Raw genomic sequence first — 20,836 nt, 5'->3', positions numbered from 1 at the left:
CTCGCGGGAGGCATTCTTGTGACACTGTGACACTATGAAAAAAATTTTGAAGCCAGGTAGGGGGTTAGGGCTAGATTACTACTAGGTAGGGACATATTAGATTATATAGTACTTGGTGGGAGCTACCCTTTAAGAGATTATATGTAGATTATAATAACCTAATGTACCTAATAATATACATATGGGTTTAATCTAGCTGTTTTAAGGAAGACTGTGTTTAATCACAGGGTTCTGACCCCCTTAAGACTCTCAATAATCAGAAGAACAAAGAAGGGCACCAGGGCACCTATATTGAAGTACCAGGCCCTACTACATAGGGGTTAGCTGCAGTACAAGATATATGTATATGGAGGCCATTGGACTGCAGTAAAGGGACTGATGCCCCCAGGATACACCACTGCTTCTTTGTTCTGCTGACCACTGGGGTCCTTGAAACACGAATCCTACCAGCCATAATCTAGCCTATTGTTTCCCATCCTCGTTGACTTCGTGGCACACAAAAAATTTCTGCACCTACCAAATAATTTTCTACAAAAATGGCTCCATATCTCTATTAGCTACGGAGATTGCAGTGCCGTGAGAGGTGACGTCTTCTCTGTTCGCAGTCGTTCACTTCTCCCTTTGTGTATCCATCTGGCCCAGACCGTCATTATTATTTCTTTCAGCCACATTTTATCGCCGCAGAACCTGTCAGACAAACATCTTAGGCTCTGCTCTTTTTTTCAGCATCCTCCTTCCCATTTTCCCATCTATAGGGCCCCAAACAGTAATAATTCCACCATTTGGTGTCTCAGTAATTTGGGTTGGTGGGGATGGGTAGATCGTTTGGAGAGGAGTAGGTAGGCTCCACTATTGGGTAGGTAGATTTTCCCATTAGGTAGGTGCTACACTTAATGAAGTTCGTAGTTTCCCATAGCAAGCTGGCACCCATAGTAGGTACTTTCTCCCAGTATAGTCGCTTATACGCAGCAGGCAGTTTATTCCTGCAGTCACTAGAGGCCTCTATACAGTATACGTACAGGAAGGTACACAAAGAGGTCCTGACCTCTAGTAGCCACAGTGCTGTGCCTATAACCTAGAGACCTATCATCCTAGGATGCACTAGGAACTAAGCCACAGTGGTATTAGCATGTCCACTCATCATCTTCCCGATTAGACTACGACAGCACACCTGGTTGGTCCTACTTTGCCGCGTCACACCGGTTGGGAACCTTTGGTCTAGCCTAAGTCATGTGAAAACTCCATATCACCATGTGGGTTGTGTTTGTTGTCCAGACAGGTAACTTGTACCAATAACATAACAAAAGTTTATTCTGAAAATGTTTTAGCGTTACGGTGTCTCGGGATTCCCACTCGGGTTGTCACAAACTACAACTCTGCCTACGACACGGACCGGACTCTGCAGAAAGATATATATTATGATAAGAATGGAGCTCGGATTCACCGATCAAGGAATGACAGTATATGGTAATGATTATGTGTCTCGCTTTCTCCTTCTTTCCCATAAAACAAGGCTGTTAACTCTGATGTATAAGGGGTACTCCGCCCCTAGACATCTTATCCCCTAGCCAAATAATAGGGGATAAGATGTCTGATCGCGGGGGTTCCGCCACTGGGGGCCCCCGCGATCAACCTGCTGCACCAGGCGTTCGTTTAGAGCATCGGGTGTAGCATCGGAGGCTCTGCTTGTGACGCCATGGCCACGCCCCCTCAATCCAAGTCTATGGGAGGGGGCGTGACTACTGTCACGCCCCCTCCCATAGACTTGCATTGAGGGGGCGTGGCCGTGATGGCTGTGACATCACTAGCCTCCGCCCCACATCGCCAGTCATCTGACAAAGATTGATGTTCACCCACGTGTCAGGGGTGCCGCAGCTGAGATCGCGGGGGTCCCCAGCAGCGGAACCCCCGTGATCAGACATCTCATTCCCTAACGTTTAAAACTGGCAGTACTGGCTGGTAGTGCGGAGGACGCTGATCAGTTTGACGCTTACCGTGCCCGGATCCGCCGCACCGTTCGGCCCTAATCTTTTATTTTCGGTATATGCTAATGAAGTGCTAACTGGCACTCTGACGTCAGTGCCGCTGGCCACAGCGCCGCCCAGCTCATCAATATTCCTCCCCTCTCCATTACAGAGTGGGGAGAAGAGGGAGAGGCGGAGGGACAGGAGGCATATTGATGAGCTGGGCGGCGATACGGCAGGCGGCACTGACGTCAGAGTGCCAGTTAGCCCAGCCGGTGCCAGTTAGCACCTCATTAGCATATACCGAAAATAGAAGATTAAGGCCGAACGGAGCGGCGGATCCGGGCACGGTAAGCATCAAATTGATGAGCGTCCCCCGCACGACCAGCCAGTACAGCTGGTTAGTGCGGGGGGAGAAAGCTGACAGTTTTCCTTTAAGGGCTTGTCCAGGCATAAATAAATAATAATATATGCCTAAGAGTAGTGAGAAAATGAAAAAGATGTGATACTCAACCCAATAGCTTAAAGTTGCCATTCCATTGGCTTCCATTACCGGTTGGACACCACTTCTCCCTGGTTCCTGGGATGTGTAGACCCCACAGGAACTGACTATATGGGACTGCATCATAGTCAAATATACATGGGATAGCTAGTAGAAGGTCAATTATAGAACGGAATATTTTTTTTCCAGGCATTTCAATGTATGGAATGAGTGCTGGATGGAAAGAACTGATCTCCGTAGAGAATATAGCGGATGGCAGGTTCTTGATGCAACGGCACAGCTAAAATACAGTGGTAAGAACATAGATATTAAAGGGTTATCCAGGAAAAAATTTTTTTTATATATCAACTGGCTCCAGAAAGTTAAACAGATTTGTAAATTACTTTTATGAAAAAAATCTTAATCCTTTCAGTACTTATCAGCTTCTGAAGTTAAGGTTGTTATTTTCTGTCTAAGTGCTCTCTGATGACACATGTCTCGGGAACTGCCCAGTTTAGAAGAGGTTTGCTATGGGGATTTGCTTCTAAACTGGGCGGTTCCCGAGACAGGTGTCATCAGAGAGCACTTAGAAAGAAAAGAACAACCTTAACTTCAGAAGCTCATAAATACTGAAAGGATTAAGATTTTTTAATAGAAGTAATTTACAAATCTGTTTAACTTTCTTGAGCCAGTTGATAAAGGGATTATCCAGGAATAAAGTATTTTTTTACACACATATATATATATATATATATATATATATATATATATATATATCTATATATATCTCAACTGGCTCCAGAAAGACAAACAGATTTGGAAATTACTTCTATAAAAAAAATCTTAATCCTTCCAGTACTTCAGCTGCTGAAGTTGAGTTGTTGAGTCTGACCACAGTGCTCTCTGCTGACACCTCTGTCTGTCTCAGGAACTGTCCGGAGCATAAGAGGTTTGCTATGGGGATTCGCTCCTACTCTGGACAGTTCCCGAGACAGGTGCCATCAGAGAGCACTTAGACAGAAAAGAACAACTCGACTTCAGCAGCTCATAAGTACTGGAAGGATTAAGATTTTTTTTAATTTTTTTTTTATAGAAGTCGTTTACAATTTTTTTTAACATTCTGGAGCCAGTTGATATATATAAAAAAAAAGTATATAGGTTCAAAAGTTTATCACATACGGGGACCGGATCGGCTGGGAGATGGGAAAACCGGGCGCTCCCGAGCGCCCGGTTTTCCCATCTCCCAGCCGGATCCGGACCCCGTATGTGATAAACGTAGTGTGAACCCAGCCTAAAAAAATGATATATTTTATCAGTATCCCATTCTCCAAGTCTACGTGACAACTGGCTATGCTTTCTTTACAGGAGAACTGTATTGTAGCGGTCCGGCCCCAGTAAGAGCCGTCAAATCGGGTGACGTGGGACTGACCTACGACACCAACCTCATCTTCTCCAAGATACACACGGACACCGTAGTCTCCATACGAGATTCTATAGGATGTTTTAGAAGGGCTTATAGCCTGATCAGATACGTTGGGGATGCGATCAGCACAAAGAGCGTCCGAAGCGACGCCCAAGATGACATCACTCTAGACTACAAGTACGCAAAAGGTGGGCGCCATTCTACGGTCACCGTCAACCAATGAGGAGTGTTAAATTATAGTACAGGTATAAGATATTCCATTATACAGTGATCCCTCAAGTCAGTTCTCCAAGCACCAGGCTCATTCAGCTTTGGGTACAAGAGACGTCTACATCTTTGGTTAAAGGGGTACTCCGGTGGAAAACTGGTGCCAGAAAGTTAAACAGATTTATAAATGACTTCTATTAAAAAGTCTTTAAACTTCCAGAAATAACCACAACACGTTTCGCGCATCTGCGTTTCATCAGACCTGATGCCTGATGAGGCGCAGATACGCGAAACGCGTTGCATGCTGGGAATAAATCTATTTGCTTATACTACTATCTGGTCCCTCAGCGCCTGAACTTCCATTTTTGGAGGTGGATTGTGGTTATTTCTGGTTACTTGTGGAATGGCAGCAGTGGGCTATTGATATATACTCCTCTCCATGTTGTGCTGGCCGGTTGCAAAACATTTTATGGTAAGCGCTCGTTCACATTTGGCGTTTGTCATTACCGGCGATATTACACTATGGAGCGCTCCTTCTCTACGTTTTTTTTTATTTTTTTTTTACCCTTCCAGTACTTTTTTTTTTTTACCCTTCTGTATGCTACAGAGGAAATGATTTTCTTTCTGAATTTCTTTTTTGTCTTGTCCACAGTGCTCTCTGCTGACACCTCTGTCAGTCTCAGGAACTGTCCAGAGCAGTATAGGTTTGCTATGGGGATTTGCTCCTGCTCTGGACAGTTCCTGATATCGGGCATCAGGTGCCAGCAAAGAGCCCTGTGGTCAGACAGAAAAGAAATTCAAAAAGAAAAGAATTTCCTCTGCAGCATACAGCTGCTAATAATTACTGGAAGGATAAAGATTTTTTTTTTTTTTTTTTAATAGAAGTCATTTACAAATCTGTAAAAAAAATAAAAATAATAATAATAATATTTTCCACCGGAGTACCCCTATAAATTTGATTTGCTTAAAGGGGTTATCCAGGCAAAAACTTTTTTTTATATATATATATATATATATATATCAACTGGCTCCGGAAAGTTAAACAGATTTGTAAATTACTTCTATTAAAAAATCTTAATCCTTCCAATAGTTATTAGCTTCTGAAGTTTTCTGTCTAACTGCTCAATGATGATGTCACGTCCCGGGAGCTGTGCATGATGGGAGAATATCCCCATAGGAACTGCACAGCTCCCGGGACGTGAGTCATCAGAGAGCAGTTAGACAGAAAACAGCAACTCAACTTCAGAAGCTAATAACTATTGGAAGGATTAAGATTTTTTAATAGAAATAATTTACAAATCTGTTTAACTTTCCGGAACCAGTTGATATATGAAAAAAAGTTTTTGCCTGGAATACCCCTTTAAATAACATTGAATCCGATCCTCAACAGGTTCTAAAGAGGAACATGAAGCTCTAGAGAGAGTCAAGCAGCTGATGCTTCCAAGTGAGCAGGACACCGATCACAACCTGGAGGCCCTAAGCCCAATTGTAGTGTCCATTACCTCCAAGAATAAACAGCCGTACGGGGAAGACATTGGTCTCAGCGCAACCGTGAGCAACGTGGGCGAAGAGGAGAAGGATCTGGAGCTGGTGCTCGGTGCCCAGTCCGTACATGACTATGGCATCACACGGGCACAGTTCTGGAGTCAGAAGTTTCATTTCCATCTCCTCCCAGGGGAAGGTATGTCGGCATCTCAGAGTCTTCTTAAAGGGGTTATCCAGGAAAAAACTTATATATATATATATATATATATATATCTATATATATATATATATATATATATATATATATATATATATATATATATCTCAACTGGCTCCAGAAAGTTAAACAGATTTGTCAATTACTTCTATAAAAAAAAAATCTTAATCCTTTCAGTACTTATGAGCTGCTGAAGTTGAGTTGTTCTTTTCTGTCTAAGTGCTCTCTGATGACACGTGTCTCGGGAACCGCCCAGTTTAGAAGCAAATTCCCATAGCAAACCTCTTCTATTCTGTGCAGTTCCCGAGACAAGCAGAGATGTCAGCAGAGAGCACTTAGACAGAAAAGAACAACTCAACTTCAGAAGCTCATAAGTACTGAAAGGATTAAGATTTTTTTAATAGCAAGTAATTTACAAATCTGTTTAACTTTCTGGAACCAGTTTTATATATAAAAAAAAGTTTTTTTCCTGGATAACCACTTTAAGTTATATGTGATGATATATCAGTGGTCTTCAACCTGCGGACCTCCACATGTTGCATAACTACAACTCCCAGCATGCCCGGACAGCCGTTGGCTGTCCGGGCATGCTGGGAGTTGTAGTTTTGCAACATCTGGAGGTCCGCAGGTTGGAGACCACTGTGATATATATATATATATATATATTAATATATCAGGGGTTTGTTTCATAGTATCATGTTGCAATTGGCAGAGTGGAGTTTTTGGGACTTTTTAGTAGAGACCGGGACCCTTTATCAGCTGTTTGGCAGAGCTCCTGGGGCCTGGTGGAGATTGTAGATGGAGTAGGATGACCTTGGCAAGAGATAAGCTGTAGTAACCAAAATGGCCGCTACACCACGAACAGGGCTGATGCCTTCAGCTCTGATTGCAGTATACATTGGGGCTCAGAAGCTCTGCCGAATAGCTGATCAGGGGGTGCAGCTCTACCAAACAGCTGATCAGGGGTGCAGCTCTGCCGAATAGCTGATCAGGGGGTGCAGCTCTGCCAAACAGCTGATCAGGGGGTGCAGCTCTACCAAACAGCTGATCAGGGGGTGCAGCTCTGCCAAACAGCTGATCAGGGGGTGCAGCTCTGCCAAACAGCTGATCAGGGGGTGCAGCTCTGCCGAATAGCTGATCAGGGGGTGCAGCTCTGCCAAACAGCTGATCAGGGGGTGCAGCTCTACCAAACAGCTGATCAGGGGGTGCAGCTCTGCCGAATAGCTGATCAGGGGGTGCAGCTCTGCCAAACAGCTGATCAGGGGGTGCAGCTCTGCCAAACAGCTGATCGGGGGTGCAGCTCTGATGAACAGATGATCAGGGGGTGCAGCTCTACCAAACAGCTGATCAGGGGGTGCAGCTCTGATGAACAGATGATCAGGGGGTGCAGCTCTACCAAACAGCTGATCAGGGGGTGCAGCTCTGCCAAACCGCTGATCAGGGGGTGCAGCTCTACCGAATAGCTGATAAGGGGGTGCAGATCTACCAAACAGCTGATCAGGGGGTGCAGCTCTACCAAACAGCTGATCAGGGGGTGCAGCTCTGCCGAATAGCTGATCAGGGGGTGCAGCTCTGCCGAATAGCTGATCAGGGGGTGCAGCTCTGCCAAACAGCTGATCAGGGGGTGCAGCTCTACCAAACAGCTGATCGGGGGTGCAGCTCTGATGAACAGATGATCAGGGGGTGCAGCTCTACCAAACAGCTGATCAGGGGGTGCAGCTCTGATGAACAGATGATCAGGGGGTGCAGCTCTACCAAACAGCTGATCAGGGGGTGCAGCTCTGCCAAACCGCTGATCAGGGGGTGCAGCTCTACCGAATAGCTGATAAGGGGGTGCAGATCTACCAAACAGCTGATCAGGGGGTGCAGCTCTACCAAACAGCTGATCAGGGGGTGCAGCTCTACCAAACAGCTGATCAGGGGGTGCAGCTCTGCCGAATAGCTGATCAGGGGGTGCAGCTCTGCCGAATAGCTGATCAGGGGGTGCAGCTCTGCCAAACAGCTGATCAGGGGGTGCAGCTCTACCAAACAGCTGATCAGGGGGTGCAGCTCTGCCAAATAGCTGATCAGGGGGTGCAGCTCTGCCAAACAGCTGATCAGGGGGTGCAGCTCTGCCAAACAGCTGATCAGGGGGTGCAGCTCTACCAAACAGCTGATCAGGGGGTGCAGCTCTACCAAACAGCTGATCAGGGGGTGCAGCTCTACCAAACAGCTGATCAGGGGGTGCAGCTCTGCCGAATAGCTGATCAGGGGGTGCAGCTCTACCAAACAGCTGATCAGGGGGTGCAGCCTTGCCAAACAGCTGATCAGGGGGTGCAGCTCTACCAAACAGCTGATCAGGGGGTGCAGCTCTGCCAAATAGCTGATCAGGGGGTGCAGCTCTGCCAAACAGCTGATCAGGGGGTGCAGCTCTACCAAACAGCTGATCAGGGGGTGCAGCTCTACCAAACAGCTGATCAGGGGGTGCAGCTCTACCAAACAGCTGATCAGGGGGTGCAGCTCTGCCGAATAGCTGATCAGGGGGTGCAGCTCTACCAAACAGCTGATCAGGGGGTGCAGCCTTGCCAAACAGCTGATCAGGGGGTGCAGCTCTACCAAACAGCTGATCAGGGGGTGCAGCTCTGCCAAATAGCTGATCAGGGGGTGCAGCTCTGCCAAACAGCTGATCAGGGGGTGCAGCTCTACCAAACAGCTGATCAGGGGGTGCAGCTCTGCCGAATAGCTGATCAGGGGGTGCAGCTCTGCCAAACAGCTGATCAGGGGGTGCAGCTCTACCAAACAGCTGATCGGGGGGTGCAGCTCTGATGAACAGATGATCAGGGGGTGCAGCTCTACCAAACAGCTGATCAGGGGGTGCAGCTCTGATGAACAGATGATCAGGGGGTGCAGCTCTACCAACCAGCTGATCAGGGGGTGCAGCTCTACCAAACAGCTGATCAGGGGGTGCAGCTCTACCCAACAGCTGATCAGGGGGTGCAGCTCTACCAAACAGCTGATCAGGGGGTGCAGCTCTACCAAACAGCTGATCAGGGGGTGCAGCTCTACCAAACAGCTGATCAGGGGGTGCAGCTCTACCAAACAGCTGATCAGGGGGTGCAGCTCTGCCAAATAGCTGATCAGGGGGTGCAGCTCTGCCAAACAGCTGATCAGGGGGTGCAGCTCTACCAAACAGCTGATCAGGGGGTGCAGCTCTGCCGAATAGCTGATCAGGGGGTGCAGCTCTGCCAAACAGCTGATCAGGGGGTGCAGCTCTACCAAACAGCTGATCGGGGGTGCAGCTCTGATGAACAGATGATCAGGGGGTGCAGCTCTACCAAACAGCTGATCAGGGGGTGCAGCTCTGATGAACAGATGATCAGGGGGTGCAGCTCTACCAAACAGCTGATCAGGGGGTGCAGCTCTGCCAAACCGCTGATCAGGGGGTGCAGCTCTACCGAATAGCTGATAAGGGGGTGCAGATCTACCAAACAGCTGATCAGGGGGTGCAGCTCTACCAAACAGCTGATCAGGGGGTGCAGCTCTACCAAACAGCTGATCAGGGGGTGCAGCTCTGCCGAATAGCTGATCAGGGGGTGCAGCTCTGCCGAATAGCTGATCAGGGGGTGCAGCTCTGCCAAACAGCTGATCAGGGGGTGCAGCTCTACCAAACAGCTGATCGGGGGTGCAGCTCTGATGAACAGATGATCAGGGGGTGCAGCTCTACCAAACAGCTGATCAGGGGGTGCAGCTCTGATGAACAGATGATCAGGGGGTGCAGCTCTACCAAACAGCTGATCAGGGGGTGCAGCTCTGCCAAACCGCTGATCAGGGGGTGCAGCTCTACCGAGTAGCTGATAAGGGGGTGCAGATCTACCAAACAGCTGATCAGGGGGTGCAGCTCTACCAAACAGCTGATCAGGGGGTGCAGCTCTACCAAACAGCTGATCAGGGGGTGCAGCTCTGCCGAATAGCTGATCAGGGGGTGCAGCTCTGCCGAATAGCTGATCAGGGGGTGCAGCTCTGCCAAACAGCTGATCAGGGGGTGCAGCTCTACCAAACAGCTGATCAGGGGGTGCAGCTCTGCCAAATAGCTGATCAGGGGGTGCAGCTCTGCCAAATAGCTGATCAGGGGGTGCAGCTCTGCCAAACAGCTGATCAGGGGGTGCAGCTCTGCCAAACAGCTGATCAGGGGGTGCAGCTCTACCAAACAGCTGATCAGGGGGTGCAGCTCTACCAAACAGCTGATCAGGGGGTGCAGCTCTACCAAACAGCTGATCAGGGGGTGCAGCTCTGCCGAATAGCTGATCAGGGGGTGCAGCTCTACCAAACAGCTGATCAGGGGGTGCAGCCTTGCCAAACAGCTGATCAGGGGGTGCAGCTCTACCAAACAGCTGATCAGGGGGTGCAGCTCTGCCAAATAGCTGATCAGGGGGTGCAGCTCTGCCAAACAGCTGATCAGGGGGTGCAGCTCTACCAAACAGCTGATCAGGGGGTGCAGCTCTGCCGAATAGCTGATCAGGGGGTGCAGCTCTGCCAAACAGCTGATCAGGGGGTGCAGCTCTACCAAACAGCTGATCGGGGGGTGCAGCTCTGATGAACAGATGATCAGGGGGTGCAGCTCTACCAAACAGCTGATCAGGGGGTGCAGCTCTGATGAACAGATGATCAGGGGGTGCAGCTCTACCAACCAGCTGATCAGGGGGTGCAGCTCTACCAAACAGCTGATCAGGGGGTGCAGCTCTACCCAACAGCTGATCAGGGGGTGCAGCTCTACCAAACAGCTGATCAGGGGGTGCAGCTCTACCAAACAGCTGATCAGGGGGTGCAGCTCTGCCAAACAGCTGATCAGGGGGTGCAGCTCTACCAAACAGCTGATCAGGGGGTGCAGCTCTACCAAACAGCTGATCAGGGGGTGCAGCTCTACCAAACAGCTGATCAGGGGGTGCAGCTCTACCAAACAGCTGATCAGGGGGTGCAGCTTTACCAAACAGCTGATCAGGGGGTGCAGCTCTGCCAAACAGCTGATCAGGGGGTGCAGCTCTACCAACCAGCTGATCAGGGGGTGCAGCTCTGCCGAACAGCTGATCAGGGGGTGCAGCTCTGCCGAACAGCTGCCCCCAACTGATGAGACACTAAGGACCCCTTCTACCCTTTCACTGTATCCGTAAAGCAGACACACGAGCACATTGGTTGGCCATTCATTGATTCTATTAGTATATAATGACGTTACTTAAATATACATTAGGGCAGAGGTCGCCAATCTACAGTTAAATACTGTATCCAATAGAGAAGAAATGCAACGCTGACCCCTTAGGCCAAGAATAAGATAAAAAAAAACATGGGGCAGGTACAAACTGACACTACTTACATGATCGCACAGCAATAAGAGTTTCCGGAAGAATGAACTTCTCCGCGTACAAGGAAGAACTGCTGGACAATAACCTGATGAGAATTACGGCTCTCCTGAAAGAACCGCAACATGAAGATGGCCGCTATGCCCTGGCGGATGACGATGTCACCATCTATAAACCATCCCTGGCCATTCAAGTAAGTCAACATTCCTCGCAGGAACCAGGGTCAGTTTTGGGGATTTTTTTTTTTTTTAACCCTTGTCAAACTCCATAGGTTATACTGTACTTGTGGGTACACATCAGTATTGGCATCAGACTATAGATACCTGCACATATCACTTTAATTTGGCTTTTTCTTATATAGAGGAAGTCTGAAGGGCTTCTACATCTCCTATATGCGGTGGCATTGTGCCTACTGGGAAGGCTGTTTAAAGGGGTACTCCGGTGGAACTTTTTATTTTTATTTATCTTATTTTTTTTATCAACTGGTGCCAGAAATGTATACAGATTTGTAAATGACTTCTATTAAAAAAAATCTTAATCCTTCCAGTACTTATTAGCAGCTGTATATACTACAGAGGAAATTCTTTTCTTTTTGGATTTCTTTTCTGTCACGACCACAGTGCTCTCTGCTGACACCTCTGTCCATTTTAGGAACTGTCCAGAGAAGGATAGGTGGTTTGCTATGGGGATTTGCTTGTACTCTGACACGGACAGAGGTGTCAGCAGACAGCACTGTTGTCAGACAGAAAAGACATTTAAAAAAAGAAAAGAACTTTCTCTGTAGTATACAGCAACTAATAAGTATTGGAAGAGTTAAATACTGCTGAATATACATAAACTGCAGTACCAGTCACAGCCAGTACACAGTGAATGGCGCTGTGTTTGGTAATCACCTGGTTAAACCACTTTAAAGGGGTACTCCAGTGGAAAACTTTTTTTATTTTTTTTTCTATCAACTGGTGCCAGAAAGTTATACAGATTTGTAATTTACTTCTCTTAAAAAAATCTTAATCCTTCCAGTACTTATTAGCTGCTGAATACCACAGAGGAAATTCTTTGCTTTTTGGAACACAGAGCTCTCTTCTGACATCTCTGTCCATTTTAGGAACTGTCCAGAGTAGGAGAATATCCCCATAGCAAACATATGCTGCTCTGGACAATTCCTAAAATGGACAGAGATGTCAGCAGAGTAAAAGGAAATCCCCATAGCAAACATCTGCTGTTCTGGACAATTCCTAAAATGGACAGAGATGTCAGCAGAGAGCACTGTGCTCGTGATGTCAGCAGAGAGCTCTGTGTTCCAAAAAGAAAAGAATTTCCTCTGTAGTATACAGCAGCTGATAAGTATTGGAAGGATTAAGCTTTTTTTAATAGAAGTAATTTACAAATCTGTTTAACTTTCTGGCACCAGTTGATTTAAAATAAATTGTTTTCCACCGGAGTACCCCTTTAAATGTTCTAGTCTTTGCGATCCTTTCCCAGATGCCAATGGTAGCCCTGCAGTTTCAGCCAATAACGGCAATGGTGGCTTTATCCAACCCCCTGAAGAAGACTCTGAAACAATGTGAAATCAGAACATCGGGTAAAGGACTGATACACGGAGAGAAAGTCTACAGGTATGGAAAACAATAAAGACTTTGGGTCTATAGATCCCAGCAATGCATCATGGTACAAATCCTGATATAATAGATACCAATTACTTTATAGGTGCAAAGATGTGTTACCAGGAGGCAACCTACTCTACCCACTGACCTTCATGCCAACACAAGTCGGTGAGCGGAGGCTCTATGTACAGGTCCGGAGTGACAAGCTCGGGGTCATCCATGGATTCCAAGGCCTAGAAGTTTTATCCAGTGATGTTCAAGAATGTAAGTAACTCTTGACTTTTCTGAAATAGAGATATAGTCAACAATGTTAAAGGGGTACTCCGGAACAAACTGTACCGAACGCTGGAGTTGGCAGCTCGTGACATATTAGCCCTGCCCCCTCATTAAATCACACCCCGCCCCCTCAATGCAAGTCTATGGGAGGGGGCGTGGCTGCCGCCACGCCCCCTCCCATAGACTTGCATTGAGGGGGCGGGGTGTGATTTAATGAGGGGGCGGGGGCTATGACATCACAAGCTCCCGGCGCCGGCTCCAGAGTTCGGAACAGTTTGTTCCAAATGCTAAGCAGCAGAGTACCCCTTTAAAGTCAAATTTAAAGGGGTACTACCGTGCTGACAACTTATCCCCTATCTAAAGGATAGGGGATAAGTTGCGTGATCGCGCGGGGACCCCCGCAATCTCACACGCAGCACCCCGCGATCATCAGGCCCCGGAGCGAACATCCGCTCTGGGTCTGATGACTGAGCCGGTGATCGTGACGTCACAGTTCCGCCCCCGTGTGACGTCTTGCTCCGCCCCTCAATGCAAGTCTGTGGCAGGGGGCGAGACAGCTGTCTCGCCCCCTGCCATAGACTTACATTGAGGGGAGTAGCGGGATGTCACATGGGGGCGGAGCTGTGACGTCACGCCGTGATCGGCTGTCATCAGACCCGGAGTGAATGTTCGCTCCGGGGCCTGACGATCGCGGGGTGCTGTGTGCGAGATCACGGGGGTCCCCAGCGGTAGGACCCCGCGCGATCAGGCAACTTATCCCCTATCCTTTAGATAGGGGATGAGTTGTCAGCACGGTAGTACCCCTTTAAAGAGAATTTGTCAAGTGGCACATTTATAGTCCTGCTTCTTCAGGGCTTAGGAGTCCAGTGGGCTGGGCTAATCAGTGACTGGCAGTTATCTCTTAATGTACATTCAAACAGGGAAGGCGGTCCATCAATAAGACAGCCTACTGGACTCTTAAAGTGGTACTCCGCTGCTCAGCGTATGGAACCTGTTCTGAACGCTGGAGCCGGCACCGGGAGCTAGTGAGACCCGCCCCCTCATAACATCACACCCCACCCCCTCAATGAAAGTCTATGGGAGGGGGCGTGACGGCTGTATATAAAATATACATCACCATATCATGCAGAAGTAATTGGATACATTTATTTTGACAGGGGCCACACACCATTGGGAAGAATTCCAGAAATATACAGAAGGCAATGCCAGGAATGACCCCTTCCCTTCTCTCACCATCCAAACGATGGATACAGTATTATTTGGGCAGGATATCCCGATCACCATGAAGGTGCCCAACGATAGCCAGATAAAGAAGAACGTGTGCGTGTTTCTTTGTGCTCAATATCTGGACGACAATGGGAACGGCTGCCCATACTTTTGGAAGGAACAGTCGGAATTGTCTCTACAGGAAAATAAAGGTAAGTACTCAATTGGGTACAGGGGCATACCTAGAGCATTTGGCACCCCCTCCACCCACACCCTCCTTAATTACACCCCTTCCTTCTATTTACTTATATTTTGATGAAGCCTCCGTCCGACCGATGGTGATGGATCCTTCCGCTCCTTTAAAAGATCCGTGAAGGCGGCGCCAGCGTCGTGACGTCATGTTGCGCGCCGCCGCAACACTCCTCCCCCTGTTGCTCTGACTCCACAGATGCAGGTGCCGGGTGGAAAAGCGTCACGGTGCAGCAGTGGATGGGGGGGGATGACTCAGTCATGTGAATGGAGGGGGCGTGGCGTCATGTCTCTAGCCCCGAAAACAGACATTCTCAAGAGATCGTGGGGGGTGTCACAGGCCCCCTGCGATCAGATATCTTACCCCCTATCTTTAAGATAGGGGATAAGAGGTCTTTGGCAGGAATACCCCTTTAATTTTTTTCTGCTTTAGCAGCTGATATACCCCACCCCCCTCCTAAATTGCACATCAAGGCCATATGCTGATTACAACGCCGTGTGTGGCCGTGACCATGCGCCGCTTCTGGGGAATTTGGGGTTGCAAAAACTGGTAACCTAAACATGTAAAATAGCAATAGCTGTTTCGCTAGTACATGTAAAAAATATATATATAAATTACTTAAATTAAAGGGGCACTGTCAGATACGAAAACCTTTGATATGTTGTAAAGCATGTATAACCAATAGGTTTTGTAATTGCTTTCATTAGAACATTTTCCGTATTTCATACTGAAAAAGCCAGTCAAACAATGGCCCCCCCTGCCTGCTTGGACACATACCAGTCCTGCTGTGTCCATGAGTCATCACCTATGTCATGGACACACTTCCTTGATTGACAGCTGTGAGCACAGGGGAAACATCCTCCCACTGTCAGCTTGTGTCCCGCTACTGTCAGTGAGGACAAGCTGGGAGTTGTACTTTTGCTAATTCTAGGGGAGATGTGAGCAGACAACATACTGAGGGAGGGGGCGGAGACCTGCACAGTGAGGCCACGCCCCCTCCCTTTGAGAGGAATTCAGACTAGGGAGCTAAATTAAAAGTGTAATAAATAAATAAATAAAGGTGCTAGACGCATAAAAATTACATGTACATGGTCGGGATTAGATACTGAGTGATATTTAAAAAAAAATTATAATTTGTTGGATCGGACGGGTACGCTTTAACTAATTAATTAAGACAAATTTTTTGCTTACCTTTTATATGTTTAAATTTTTTTTTTTTTGGCTGTTAGATAACATTGTGAAAGCTCAGATTCATCCCATGGATTATGCCGTCTCGCCATCGGAAACCAACGAAATTCGGCTAATAGGTCTTGTTAAAGATGTGGCCGACACACGTTGTATTAGCAAGAAGCTGGTCATGCTCAAACCCAAAGTTGTGATCCAGGTGAGTAATGGCCGTTATGTAAACCAATACACCGCGTCATGTGGACATCTCCTATAAAAACAAAACAACTACACCTATTTACAGGTACCAGAGGAGGCGCTACAGTACCAGCTCCTCACTGTCACAGTCAGTATCACAAACCCATTGGAGGAGAAACTAGAGAGCTGCGTCATAACAGTATCTGGAGAAGGCCTCATCCATAAGGAAAGGTCATATAGGTAAGTGGATCTGGTCCTATTATGAACAACCCATTAATGTTCAAGGGGTACTCCGATGGGGAAAAAATATATATATATTTAAATGAACTGGTGCCAGAAAGTTAAACAGATTTGTAAATTACTTCTATTTAAAAATCTTAATCCTTTTAGTACTTATTAGTAGCTGTATGCTACAGAGGAAATTCTTCTCTTTTGGAATTTCTTTTTTGTATTGTCCACAGTGCTCTCTGCTGACACCTCTGTCCGTGTCAGGAACTGTCCAGAGCAGGATAGGTTTGCTATGGGGACAGTTCCTGATACGGGCATCAGGTGTCAGCAGAGAGCACTGTGGACAACACAAAAAAGAAATTCAAAAAGAAAAGACTTTCCTCTGTAGCACACAGCAGCTAATAAGTACTGGAAGGATTAAGATTTTTTAATAGTCATTTACAAATCTGTTTAACTTTCTGGCACCAGTTGATTAAAAAAAAAAAAAAATTCCCTTTAAAGGAGTACTCCACCTCTAGACATCTTATCCCCTATCTTAAGGATAGGGGATAAGATGTCTCATCACAGGGGTCCCGCTGTTGGGACCCCCCACGATCTCCCTGCAGCACCCGGCGTTCATTTAGAACACCAGCTGCGGCGCCGGAGGCTCATGACGTCACGCCCCCTCCCATAGACTTGCATTGAGAAAGCGTGACGTCACTGTAGCATTTTAGAAATGCTACAGTGTTTCTTAAAAAATAGCCAGGAACGGGTTAAAAATTGGTCTGTTTGATGATGGTCTCGCAATTCTTATGTGATCTTTGCCCCAATGTTTATTTTTTAGCAGCATACAAAATGAGTGTCGTCTCAGCCTTTCCCAGGTTGCAGTGCAGCCCGAGATATTACATCACTAGTCAAGTGTTTAGAGGGAGCCTGCGCTTCAATGGGTGGAGCAGAGATCATTCTCCTCAGGGCTGCAGGGAATTGTAGTTTTATGAACAGCATGCCAAGAAGGGAGCTCAGTTGTGCTGCAATGGGTGAGGTGGCTGATGTGTGGAAGGGAGAAAAGTGACCTCACACTTACAAAGGATCCTGGGACTCGTAGTTGGAGGGAGGACACTCCAACAGGAAATAGCCATTTCACAAATAGAAAGCAGCACCGTTATGGTGGACTCACAACATAGCTTTTAAGCCCCCAAAAAAGCATCGATCCTTCTTTAAAGGGGTACTCCAGTGGAAATTTTTTTTTTTTTTTAATAAACTGGTGACAGAAAGTTAAAACTGATTTGTAAATTACTTCTATTAAAAAAAATCTTAATCCTTCTAGCACTTATTAGCTGCTGAAATTCTTTTCTTTTTTGAACACACAGAGCTCTCTGCTGACAACATGCCCACAGTGCTCTCTGCTGACATCTCTGTCCATTTTAACAACTGTCCAGAGTAGGAGAAAATCCCCATAGAAAACATATGCTGCTATGGACAGTTCCTAAAATGGACAGAGGTGTCAGCAGAGAGCTCTGTATTCCAAAAAGAAAAGAATTTCCACTGTCGTATTCAGCAGCTAATAAGTACTGGAAGGATTAAGATTTTTTAATAGAAGTAATTTACAAATCTGTTTAACTTTCTGGCACCAGTTGATTTAAAAAAAAATAAAATAAAAATAAAAATATGTCCATAACTTCTGGCAGGTAAGTACTTAAAGGGGTATTCCAGGCCAAAACTTTTTTTATATATCAACTGGCTCCGGAAAGTTAAACAGATTTGTAAATTACTTCTATTAAAAAATCTTAATCCTTCCAATAGTTATCAGCTTCTGAAGTTGAGTTGCTGTTTTCTGTCTAACTGCTCTTTGATGACTCACATCCCGGGAGCTGTGCAGTTCCTATGGGGATATTCTCCCATCATGCACAGCTCCCGGGACGTGACATCATCTTTGAACAGTTAGACAGAAAACTTCAGAAGCTAATAACTATTGGAAGGATTAAGATTTTTTAATAGAAGTAATTTACAAATTTGCTTAACTTTCCGGAGCCAGTTGATATATATAAAAAAAGGTTTTGCCTGGAATACCCCTTTAAGTCCCCTTATGTTGGATAACCCCTTTAAAACTATAATATATCTAACACAGTAGGGATTTTAGAGTAAATCCTGATCTTATGAACTTTCTTTATACAATGCAAACCTGTTTAATTACAGGCAGCTACTGCCAAAATCCTACTTGACCAACCTGTTCTGACACATAGAACTGCATAGCAATAGTTGCTATAAATCAGGTAGGTGTTGTTCTTCATTTGCTGCACATCATTTCCATGCCAGGGAGCTGTACTGTGCTCTGTAAGTCACCCAGGGCCGGCTTTACCTGTAGGCAAAATAGGCAGCCGCCTAGAGCGCACTCTTGATGGGGGAGCCGCTCTACCTGCAGCAATACAGTTAGCCAGAATCAGAAGCACCTGCTTATCCAGCAAAACCCCTGATCGATTACATGAGGAGGAGGTTTGTTACAGTGTGTCACACAGTAGTAATGGGGGGCGTGTCAAAGGGCGGGATCAAGGGGCTGCAAAATTAGCTTTTGCCTAGGGTGGCATAAATACTTGCACCAGGCCTGGTGTCACCGCATGGAGGCCAGAGCACACCAAGGACGGGTAAGTACGACGGGCCACTTACAGGAGATTGTGGGGGACCCCATTAGTCATACCCCCGCCCCCGATCAGACACTTATGCCCTATTCACAGGATAGGGGATAAGTGTATGATCGCAGGGTGTCTGACTGCTCGTGTCCCCCGCGCTCTCCTGTATGGGGCCCATCCTACTTACCCGTCCTAGTTTCCGATATGTTCAGTTGCCCGGAGTACCCCTTTAAAGGAGTACTCCAGTGGTGAACTTTTTATTTTTATTTTTTTAAATCAACTGGTGCCAGAAAGTTAAACAGATTTGTAAATGACTTTTATTAAAAAAAAATCTTAATCCTTCCAGCACTTATTAGCTGCTGAATACTACAGAGGGGATTATATTCTATTTGGAACACAGAGCTCTCTGCTGACATCTCTGTCCATTTTAGGAACTGTCCAGAAGCAGCATAATGTTTTCTATGGGGATTTTCTCCTACTCTGGACATTTCTTAAAATGGACAGAGATGTCAGCAGAGAGCACTGTGCTCGTGAGGTCAGCAGAGAACTCTGTGTTCCAAAAAGAAAATAATTTCCTCTGTAGTATTCAGCAGCTAATAAGTACTGGAAGGATTAAGATTTTTTTAATAGAAGTGATTTACTAATCTGTTTAACTTTCTGGCACCAGTTGATTAAAAAAAATAAAAAAAAAAAAGTTTTCTACCGGAGTACCCCTTTAACATAGTCCCACCAGCTTGCATTCTTGAACAATATTCATGATATTTCCTAAATTTTTTTTTTGTCTGTTCCGACTCAGCTTTGATAGTATTGACCCAAATACAACAGAACGACGCACCATCACCTTTTCGCCCAGCCGAAGCGGTACCCGAAAACTACACGTCGGATTCCACTGCACCCAGTTTCGTGGCGTGAGAAGCAGCCACGGTATAGACGTTCTGCCGGCTGATATTCCTCCAATAAGGATGAAGAAAATGCCAATATAGAGAACATTCCATATAAAGGATCTACAATATAGTCCTGGAGCGAATATATGTAGAGTTTACTACAGTCTATTACATCCAGGGTGCCTCCAGCTGTTGCAAAACTACAACTCCTAGCATGCCTGTGTATATGTGTGTGTATATATATATATATATATATATATATATATATATATATAATTAACTGGCTCCATAAAGTTAAACAAATTTGAAAATTACGTCTATTAAAAAAATCTTAATCCTTCCATTAATTATCAGCTGCTGAAGTTGAGTTGTTCTTTTCTGTCTGGCAACAGTGCTCTCTGCTGACATCTCTGCTCGTCTCGGGAACTGCACAGAGTAGAAGAGGTTTGCTATGGGGATTTGCTTCTACATTTGGACAGCTCCCGAGACACGTGTCATCAGAGAGCACTTAGACAGAAAAGAACAACTCAACTTCAGCAGCTCATAAGTACTGAAAGGATTAAGATTTTTTAATAGAAGTCATTTACAAATCTGTTTAACTTTCTGGAGCCAATATATATAGGACGACTTTTAAAGGGGTTATCCAGGAAAAAAATTATATGTGTATGTGTGTATATATATATATATATATATATATATATATATATATATACACACATACACATATAATTTTTTTCCTGGATAACCCCTTTAAAAGTCGTCCTACAAAAGTATATGTTGTTTTGTTTCCTATAGTATTACCCTGTTTGCTATCATGATATACAGCGCAGTAAGGTATAGATTACCGCCATGTGTATTTTACCGTACTTTATGCTTTTGATGCTTTCACATTCTCTATTCTAAACTTGTACTATATTTTATGCGATCAATAAAAAAAAAAACAATAAAAAAAACCAGTATATTCTATAATAAAGTATATCTACCAATGGCATACATAGACTGAGGGGTTAATCTAAAAGAAAGCGGTAAAGAATTATTATCTGAATAGACCAAAAGGCTTCCTGTTTAGTAATACCAATAGGCAGCCACCTATGGGGTTAAAGGGGTTGTCTAGCGAAAGAAACAACCTGTGTATGGAGTCAAAAAGTATAATAAAGCAGCTTACAAATATAAATATTATTAGCCATAGTGAAGAAATGTTTTGCTCTTTTCCTTGTAAGCTGTGACGTCATGTCACAGGCTGCAAAAGTAGTCTGCTCCGTCTCTCCACGCTTCCTGTCAGCACAGGATGAGACCAGTGATGTGAAGCA

At 45.8% G+C, this 20,836-nt stretch overlaps 1 protein-coding gene across 1 annotated transcript in view; it reads left to right on the top strand.

Moving 5' to 3' along the window:
* The window catches only part of LOC130297672 (uncharacterized), a 73,688-nt gene extending 53,976 nt beyond the window's left edge, over positions 1-19,712 (top strand). The window contains 11 exon segments of the mRNA XM_056550385.1: positions 1,329-1,467; positions 2,656-2,759; positions 3,811-4,056; positions 5,466-5,756; positions 11,137-11,303; positions 12,593-12,726; positions 12,818-12,978; positions 14,148-14,408; positions 15,676-15,830; positions 15,915-16,048; positions 19,439-19,712. Of these exon segments, the coding sequence (XP_056406360.1) occupies positions 1,329-1,467; positions 2,656-2,759; positions 3,811-4,056; positions 5,466-5,756; positions 11,137-11,303; positions 12,593-12,726; positions 12,818-12,978; positions 14,148-14,408; positions 15,676-15,830; positions 15,915-16,048; positions 19,439-19,625 (1,979 nt within the window). The 3' untranslated portion in view covers positions 19,626-19,712.
* The last annotated feature ends 1,124 nt before the right edge of the window (positions 19,713-20,836 follow it).

This window comes from Hyla sarda, chromosome 13 (genome assembly GCF_029499605.1).
Source record: "Hyla sarda isolate aHylSar1 chromosome 13, aHylSar1.hap1, whole genome shotgun sequence".
NCBI classification, from domain to species: domain Eukaryota; kingdom Metazoa; phylum Chordata; class Amphibia; order Anura; family Hylidae; genus Hyla; species Hyla sarda.
The sequence above is the reverse complement of the archived record's forward strand: the minus strand, read 5'-3'. Positions and strand labels throughout refer to the sequence as shown.